Here is a 9,974-nt window from a genome sequence, read left to right as displayed (position 1 = left end):
TTTGTTCATTTTATTATTTTGTGTATTTTATTGTCTTTTTTTCAAAAAATTTAATGTTTTTGTTAATAATCTTTTGTCCAATCTTTATAAATATAAGGAGTTGGTCGATTGTCAGGACTACTTTCTAATGTTAGTAAAAAAAATAGATAAAATAAATTTTACTAATTGTTGTTATGCCCTATATGATTTTTATCATATTCGATATTTGAGTATGAGTTAAGTTGGTTTATCTTTGCTCCAATAAGTTTCAAATTAATATAAATGTCAAATTCGATAATACAGTAGTTTTTTGGTAAGAGATAATGAAGTAGTTTATCCAACTCAGAATCCTCCAATGAGATTTATAATATAAATAAAAACTTATGTTTCAACATCGATTGTTTTCCATGGTCAATTATATGCTATCATTTCCATAGTTATTTTGAAGAATGAGTTAAAGATATTGCTAATCAATGTTAATGAAGAAGATACCAAAGTAACTTCAAATGTGATGTATAAATAAGTTTTTTAAATGTATAAACATCTATATATATATATATATATATATATATATATATATATATATATATATATATATATATATATATATAACCACTAATCTAACTCTAATCCACGTCAGTCACTTATATCCAATTAAACCACTCAATAATGTCACATCACTTCTACTTACATCATTGTCATCTCTATACACTTTTTTATATGCCTACATTTATATACCTATTACTTTTCATTATACACCCACTCAACTAATAATAACAGGTTTTACTAAATTATACGCACTAATTAATCTTTTATACTATATATTGAATTATAGTGTCCAATTAAGAATCAAATGCACAGTGTACGAGTATGACCACAAACCGTTTTCATAGATAGTTGTGGAATTGCATATCTAAACCCTAATCCACAAACCAATGAAAACCTTTCATTTAGCCACATCATCCACTTACATTCATTTAATGTGGGGTAATAATTGTAATTATTATTATTATTATTATTATTATTTTGGGTTATTATTCATTTTAAATGTTTTTGTTCATTTTATTATTTTGTGTATTTTATTGTCTTTTTTTCAAAAAATTTAATGTTTTTGTTAATAATCTTTTGTCCAATCTTTATAAATATAAGGAGTTGGTCGATTGTCAGGACTACTTTCTAATGTTAGTAAAAAAAATAGATAAAATAAATTTTACTAATTGTTGTTATGCCCTATATGATTTTTATCATATTCGATATTTGAGTATGAGTTAAGTTGGTTTATCTTTGCTCCAATAAGTTTCAAATTAATATAAATGTCAAATTCGATAATACAGTAGTTTTTTGGTAAGAGATAATGAAGTAGTTTATCCAACTCAGAATCCTCCAATGAGATTTATAATATAAATAAAAACTTATGTTTCAACATCGATTGTTTTCCATGGTCAATTATATGCTATCATTTCCATAGTTATTTTGAAGAATGAGTTAAAGATATTGCTAATCAATGTTAATGAAGAAGATACCAAAGTAACTTCAAATGTGATGTATAAATAAGTTTTTTAAATGTATAAACATCTATATATATATATATATATATATATATATATATATATATATATATATATATATATATATATATATATATATATATATAACCACTAATCTAACTCTAATCCACGTCAGTCACTTATATCCAATTAAACCACTCAATAATGTCACATCACTTCTACTTACATCATTGTCATCTCTATACACTTTTTTATATGCCTACATTTATATACCTATTACTTTTCATTATACACCCACTCAACTAATAATAACAGGTTTTACTAAATTATACGCACTAATTAATCTTTTATACTATATATTGAATTATAGTGTCCAATTAAGAATCAAATGCACAGTGTACGAGTATGACCACAAACCGTTTTCATAGCGACATAACAATTTATGGATTTCCAACTTATTTTTGGTAGACGCAATAGGATCCATTGTAATCTTTTCAAAATGTATAAACACATCTTTAATATCTATCTTATATTTACATCACTTTTTTATTATTATTATTTTGTTGTTGTTGATGTTATTATTATAATTTTCATAATACTTATTGTTTCAATTTATACGAATGATTTTTCAATATTACAATATAAAATACCGCATAATACCCGTGCATCGCACGGGTGTGGGACTAGTTATTTCACAATCCTGGTTATTGCCATGATCTATTTATTGATTTCTACAATATTATTTAGTTAGTAAGTATTTGTTTATTAATAGTTTAATTAATTTAAAAAGTTTTAATTAAATAATTAACAACAAATTTAAACAATACTATTAAATAAAATTGAGCATTTAAAAATTTATTTTCAATTACATTAATTTGACATTTAAAATAAACTTAAAAGGTCCCAATTTTATAGAGATTAAAAATATATATAAGTATAACCTTTAAAATAAAAACAAAATTATACTAATTGAGAAGTTGTCTTTCCAAATTGAAATTTCTTAAAAGTAAAATTAAATTAGTCAAAAAAATAATAAAAATAAAATTATACTAAATTTTACGGTGTAATTAATTAATGGAATGAATATTAGTTATGAGTATTAGTTATGAAAGTCGAATGAATATTAGTTATGAGTATCACTTACAAATTTACTATATATATGTAGCTTTTTTTTTTTGAGTGTTGGATGAATTATTCATAATTTAATGTTAACCTAGAAAAAACTTAGGGTATGTTTGGTTCAACATAGGGGAGGGGAGGTGTTTTAATGAAGGGGAAGAGAGGTGAAATTTGTAGTTACACATATGTTTGGCTCAAAAGAAGGAAGGGGAGGTGAGATATTTTAATTATATATATATGTTTGGTTCAAGAGGGGATGCGAGGGATTTTAAAACTAATTTACTTTTTTATCCTTATATATTCATGTTTTAAAAACATATACCTTTTATGAAAAAATAGGCGTAAGTGTAAAATTAATTTACAACTGACAGACCAAACATATACGTTAAACTTTGTTTTTATTATCATTTTAATCTATCATCTCGTGAAGTTCTCGAATTTTACTTTGTAACAATTTTTTTACCGTAATTTTAATTTATCCATCTAATTCCCAATTAACTTCAACATACAAGAAATAGAATAAGCATGTTGCTTGTAACCACACAAAAAAAATAAGCATGCTGCATTACTGCCTAGGAAAAATTAATTTAAATAAACAAAACAAAACATAGTCTATAATGTTAGGAAGAAACGAGACAAGGGAAGAAAATTTTCGTAAGAAAGAAGAAAAATGTTTAGGAACACGTACACGTAAAAAATACTAACAAAAAGAGATAATTTAATCAATAAGGACAGTTTTGGAATTTTAATATAAAATTGAGGATAATTTTGTAAATATAATAAAAATATAAACAAGTCACCTCCCCCTTCCCCTCCAAATCCCCCCAATTTAGAGGAGCAAAAATTGACTCATGGGGGGATTTTGCTCCCCTCCTCACCCCTCCTAAAAATTGAACCAAACATAAATACTTAAAATTATGGAAAATGCTAAACAGTGCCCCCGGGCACTGGTTAAGGATGCAAAAATAGTAATTTGGCATTGGAGTTTGTGCAGTCAACTCCTCGAAAGTTTAAAAAGTGTTCTTTTCTTTTCAAAACTTTCTGTTTTTGGTTTTCTTAACCAGTGCCCCGGGGGCACCGGTTAGCATGACCCTAAAATTATTACCTCTCATTCATTTACCTCGAACCAATCAGTGAAAAAAATGTTAATGTTGAGAGGGTGGCATATAAATTTTAATGTTTTTTTTATAGTTAATAGTTAGACTCATGCATCTTAAATATAGATAAATAAGAAATTCGAAGTACAAACACCGGCCCCTCCATAAAATGTCTATGTAGCTAGCAACTTAGTTGGATTAACAATTTAAAAATAAGTTTGGCAATGGATAACTTAGTCATGTGTGTTCTATCATGTACTGTTCTATCCGGTCCTTTCTTATTGCAGATGAAAATGCAGTCTAAACTAACATCATTATTGTTATTACTCTCCACTTTGGCTGTTGATAGAATGTAGAAAACAATATACTTAGAATGAACTGTTTTTTTTTTTTTTGACAAAAATATATAAATTGAACTTGAAGAAAACAACATATATTGTATTTATGTTCATATAGGAGATACATAATTACACAGCACCAGATTTTAGTGCACAATGACCTACATAAGATTTCTCCAGAGGAGAATAAACAACCACACTTTGGAATTGAAAAAAAGAGAGAAGAAAAGGCTAAAAATAGTTCTTTCCTATATTCTGTTTTCTAAATAAAGATTTAAGAGAGATTACTATGTTTTAAACACATGCAGACGTTGTTTAGTATCGTCGTCGTCATCATGGTTCCAGCTTCAAGGAAACAACTCTTGATTGTCTGTTGGATTTTGCAACCTTTAAGAACACAGTAGATAGGCATGCTGGTGCCCACCAAGGCCGTCGCACCTTTTGCTCCCCTTTCAAACAAGCCACTACAGACATCAACAACGGCACACATAAGTTAGAGGCAGGTAGATAAAATAAAACAGAATAGTGTCTAACTATCTTTGTGCACAAAAAGTCTAAATACAACAATACAAAAGCATATGTATGTTTCATGTTTGTCTCCTTATCCATTAAACATGTCACATGTTCAAGGAGACGACGTTTTGACAATTGAGTATTTGAATCAACAAACTTTACGAGAAAATGTAATTTGCATTTAGAATATGATACATTGCTTAACAATGTTAAGAATTTATGTGGTAATAAGAAGATAACCTCTTTATGAAAGATGCATGATATCATCAATCTTTTAACTAATCCATAAACTTTCGAAATAATGGATTGGAATCTTTAATATGTTCTATAGCATAAACATATACTTCAATCTCTCATCCAGTATATTCATGTTATATTAGATTACTCATATTCTATGACGACAAAACGGATATGGGGACACAGGATCATTCTTAAAAACTAAATATGATACACCATACACGGCCTAGATACATCAACACAAATTTCTAATGTACATACTTCTTCGCATAAATGCATAATATTTGTAAGAAAAGATTGATGTTTTTTTAATTAATATATATAACTACATATGCAGATGATGATCACAACTTACAGAAAGATACATGTGCTCATAACATAAAAGCAAAGGCATCGTATCTCTCTTTTATTCGTATCAAAAACGTGTTTTTTTTCCATTGTAAATGTCACAAATGTATTTATTTCCCAACTAATATCAAAGTGTCACAAAACAAGTATTAGTTGCATTTAAAACAAGTCTTGACTCTTTTCAATTGTTTACTATTCAATTGTATCATTTTCGCCCACCATTCTCATCATCCAAAAAAGGCTTTGCTTCCAAGTCAAATTCACTAGGAGACAATACTTCCAATTAAAGATGTGGTCACCACCACCGTCAAATTAATAAAGGAGCGCTTTTAAAAACAAAATGAATAAAGGAGGATACACACTCAAATTCCACTCACAAGTCACAACATGATGAAGAACAAAGTTGTATAAAAAAAGCTTTGAGACAGCTTTTTGGAGTTGTAAACCAATGTATCAAAGTGGTATCCCAAACATATCGATCAGTATTTTCTTTTAAAAAGATTAAATGCATTAGAGGATATGTATATAGGAGTATCATATGCATATTGATATTGGTTATGGCATGAAACCGAAACGCTAACAATTTTGGAGTATATTGGCTTACATGGTATGAAATGAAACAGATTATCATAACAATGATGTCTAAACCTTACCTAATTAGGTGAAGAGCACAAAACAGACTGGTAGGTAAAAAAATCGAATGAGTTTATGTTTTTGTCTTTTTACTGTTCAAGGGAAAGAGGTAAACCTTTAATCCGTCTCAATTCCTTGCACAATGTGATGAAGTCTCCCCACTTCATGTGACAACGTCTAATGAAACGAAGGATTTGTTCAGTAGTGAACATAGACATCCCTTCCAAGTATTCTCCATTAACACCGTTTTCCTTAAAAATTTGCCGATAGCTACCAAGATTTATTGTCTCCAACCACATGCCAACATCCTGATAAAACAGTCAAAAGGTGAACAAAATGAGGTTTTGTAAGTTAATACGCTCGGTAGTCTCAAAAGACAATATCATCCACAAAAGATTAGGTCTTCATCAACACATCTCATATAAATATGCGCCATTTTTTTTATGAATGTTATTTTATGCACAATTCATAGCACAGACAGTAACACAAATGAATTAAAAAGAAAGACATAGTAGAGCATTCCCAAGAATACAACGTTATATCAGTCATTAAGAACATAGCATCAATTACATTGTAGTAGAATCTAGACATATGAAACACTCCCGGGTAGGAAAGTGCTTAAACATTTAAAGTTACATATGCAGAACCCTACTGCTATCTTGAGATCTTGAGACACACAATGCAGAACCAAAAAAGAATAACAAGACGATAAATATTTATCTATAATAATACATAGCATCTCTCTTGTTTATATTCCAGATTGATATACCAACATGGTGTTGGGACTTGGGAGATTTGACAACATGACTCTCATCTAGGAAAAGAACCCGAGTTTGATTCTTAGAGTTGTCCATTTAGGAGGTAGTCAAGCCCAGGTAAAAAAAAAACTACATGTCTCGCTACTGACTCAAGGATTACTCTCATAGCAAGCCTTAGGGCCTAAGCTATAGAGATACCTTAGGGCGCCTACTGAGGGTCAAAGATCCTAATTACAGCGAGTTAGAAAGAACAAAAAAAAAACATTCCAGATTGATATGGCTCTAGTAACCTACTCAACTGAGCAGTGACAAAGATAAATCATAAATAAACATATCAATATTGTCATATCCCCGATAAAGAAGATGGCTAAGGGCATAACCAAGACCGATAATAAACAGACCTCTAGTTTCACATTCTATATTACAAGACATGAGTGCAAATATCTCAGAAATATCTGCAGCACATTCTATATGCTGCAGAGAAAGATGTGACCATACATTGCGGGACTAAAAAGCTATTTAATCATTATTTTGTTAGAGAAAATAATGTTAACCTCATTATTTAAATGAGAGTTTAAACTTTGAGTGTCAAATTGAAGAAGGTTGTCTGCCATTAATTAGAAATTTAATTTAAAACTAGATAACTTGTGCTCACAAACATAACCAATAGTTTAATAAAGATGATGAGATTCGCAAGCAAGTTCAATAGTGCATGAATAATAAGAATGATTAGCAATTATTTCCCTTAACGGAGAAGGACTTGAACATCATCCACCAAGATCATAAGAATTTCTTTTATCTCAGGTTTAACCAGTTAATATAAGCTTTGCATCTTGTGAAATATAAGAACCAAAACTTTCTACTTCAAATTTGTTATAATTGCAAAAGGAAACATAAATACACAAACATTATGGCCCTGTTCGGAATTTGGATAAACAACTTAATTTACAGATTATAGCTATTTCTATAACATGATAAGTGTGAATGTTATGTATAAGCTATTTCTATAACAACATATACAATCAAGTTAAATTGTTTTCTTATAAGCAATAAGTTGTTTTCATAAGCTATGTCGGATAGCTTATGAAAATAAGCTGAAAACAACTTATGAACATGTCACAAGTTGTTTTCATAATTTGTTTCAAACTGTCTCAGAAGTGCTTATGTCAGTAGATAAACTCAAATAATTCAATCCAAACACGGTAGATATCAAATTCAAATCAATTAACTAATAATTAATGAAAGAAAGAAACAATCATACTCATACTCATACACAACCAGAAACATAATAACTCAGATTACTAATTTACCATACAGCAAGATCTGATTAACTAAAAGGGTATCATAAATCATGGTTTTGTTTCCTTCACAAAATAACAATAATTAAAAAGTATAAATCAATTGAGTAAATGAATAATTAATCAACCTCAACAGTCCAGATGAAGAAATCAAGTGGCTCTGGTGACTGTCCTTTGTTCATTTCACAAATCAAACTTCCCCAAATTCACCTGAACATAGACAAAAAATATCATTAACTAAACCACTGTAAAAAAAAAACATCATTAAAAAAACCAAAATGAAAAAAAAGGATTTTTTTTTCTCGAGAAAATTCATAACAGACTTTTCCCAGTTAAGAAAATGATAAAGGGTCAAATTTACAAGAAGAAAATTAGACATCTAACTAAGACTGCAAGATCTCAATTTTTGGAAAAAATATAAAAAAAATTAAAGAAAAATCAAATAAAAATAAATTAATAAAAAAATAAGCTTACCAATTTTGTGTAGGTAAAAATAGAGTTAAAAATTATAAAAATAAGTAGAAGGAAAAATTCCACATTTGAGATGAAAGAGAAGAAGAAAAAGAGAGACAGAAGAGAGGAAAGTGATGAGAGTTGTTTGTTTAGAGAGATAGAAACTTTTTCAGAATTGCATGTTTCATGTTTAACATGCCACGCGACTTAATTGCGTTATAAAGACACGCGCCACTCATTACTCATCACATCCACATGAGTCATGACACATTAGCTCATTCATTCACCCCCCCCCCTTTCTCTTTGTAAGCATGTCGTAGTTTCTTAGTCACTCTTGTTGTTAGTTTGAACATCAAAATTATGATTATTTATTACCAAGATAAACTTCATTCAAATTGGATTTTCAAGTCTATTGTGCAACTTTGTACATGGAATATTTTGGACAGTCCTCTTAACTATTTGAATTTTGATAGTTGTGTAGTTTAATTGATTTGAGTTAAAAGTGTTAAGGAGTGAAATGATTGGAATTTAAGTTTCAACAAAGAAGAAAAATATTAACATTTTACCAAAAAAAAAATAAAAATATTAACATTCATAATTAATGAATATCATATTGTTCTTGACGGTCTTAGCATTTTATCTCAAACATATCATTATATAAGAAGTTTTTTTCCTTCAAAAGCAAGGTAAGCGTTATTCTCATTTATCCCTGAGTCATCTTAATGTTAGTGTTTGTAGACACTATTCCTTCAAATACTTCAAATCGTCATTCTCATACCGTACAAATAATGAAAACGTACCTTGCATTTGTCTTTTTAATTTTTTTTTTGAACTTGGGACCATAACTGGGTTAGACACGATATAAAAAATAAATTACTAAGTTACCTTTATTGAATATTATTTATTTAGAATGAAAACCTAATAATTAATTTTTTTTTTCTTCAAATCACCCTTATATAGACCAAATTATATGAACGAGTCACTTGAAAAGAGAACTACAAGAAGTCTACTCAGTTCCAATACTCCTTATCGATAAGTAAGGTAGGAGCAGCTTGCTCCTATTTACTAAAATTGTTTTCTTTTCTTTTTCCCAACACTCACTTTATGTATAATTGTTGATAGAGTTTTACAATAATGTCCCTCTATAGTATAGTTTCTTCTCTATGATACTATTCCTCTTCTCATATTTACTATTCCTTATATCCTTTACTTGCTCAGCTGACCCCCTTATCGATCTCGTACTAAACGAAATTACTTTAACTTTCCATAACAAAAAAAAAGTCAACCTATTCTTCCTGACTGGGTGGGTTTGGTTGGTTTGAACATAGGATAGGCAAGGCTCAAACATGATTTTAAGATCCTAGCTCCGCCATACGTTCAATACATAATCTGGAAAGCAGCAGGGATGACAAAAAGAGGGCGCTTTCATGTGTTGATTCAATCGTACGATTCAACCAATGAATCAACAGTCCAACTAGTGACCCAATAATCAAATGCCCTAATCGAGTTATAAAAAAATTATTTTTAAAAATACAGGTGACAATCTCGTAAATAAAACTTAGTTGATAGCTGCTAAATACATTGATTTGCATAGGCCTCAGTTTGAACTTTGAATTTCTCATTTTTTTACACTCAAATTATGTGAGTCTATCAACTAAACTTCGTGCAAAAAAAAAAAAAAAAACCATCGACA

General features: G+C 29.1%; 1 protein-coding gene across 1 annotated transcript; it reads right to left on the bottom strand.

The window, feature by feature from the left end:
* Positions 1–4,110: 4,110 nt before the first annotated feature.
* LOC123919843 lies at positions 4,111–8,623 on the bottom strand. Its single transcript, XM_045971852.1, has 4 exons — positions 8,303–8,623; positions 7,957–8,038; positions 5,888–6,080; positions 4,111–4,505 (listed from the first exon to the last, which is right to left on the bottom strand). Exons 2-4 carry the CDS (start codon positions 8,008–8,010, stop codon positions 4,375–4,377), a joined length of 378 nt encoding a protein of 125 aa, XP_045827808.1. The 5' UTR covers positions 8,011–8,038; positions 8,303–8,623; the 3' UTR covers positions 4,111–4,374.
* Positions 8,624–9,974: the final 1,351 nt, after the last annotated feature.

The sequence above is a fragment of the Trifolium pratense genome, linkage group LG4 (genome assembly GCF_020283565.1).
Source record: "Trifolium pratense cultivar HEN17-A07 linkage group LG4, ARS_RC_1.1, whole genome shotgun sequence".
NCBI lineage: Eukaryota > Viridiplantae > Streptophyta > Magnoliopsida > Fabales > Fabaceae > Trifolium > Trifolium pratense.
Note: the sequence above shows the minus strand (reverse complement) of the source record. Positions and strands in the feature narration are given on the sequence as shown.

What these genes read in the sequence shown, in the direction of transcription:
- LOC123919843 (XM_045971852.1), bottom strand. Translation starts at nt 8,010, where the DNA reads ATGAACAAAGGACAGTCACCAGAGCCACTTGATTTCTTCATCTGGACT. An exon ending in TCTTCATCTGGACTGTTGAG is followed by an intron (nt 6,081 to 7,956) that starts GTTGATTAATTA and finishes CTGTTTTATCAG; the next exon opens with GATGTTGGCATGTGGTTGGA. An exon ending in GGAATTGAGACGGATTAAAG is followed by an intron (nt 4,506 to 5,887) that starts GTTTACCTCTTT and finishes TGATGTCTGTAG; the next exon opens with TGGCTTGTTTGAAAGGGGAG.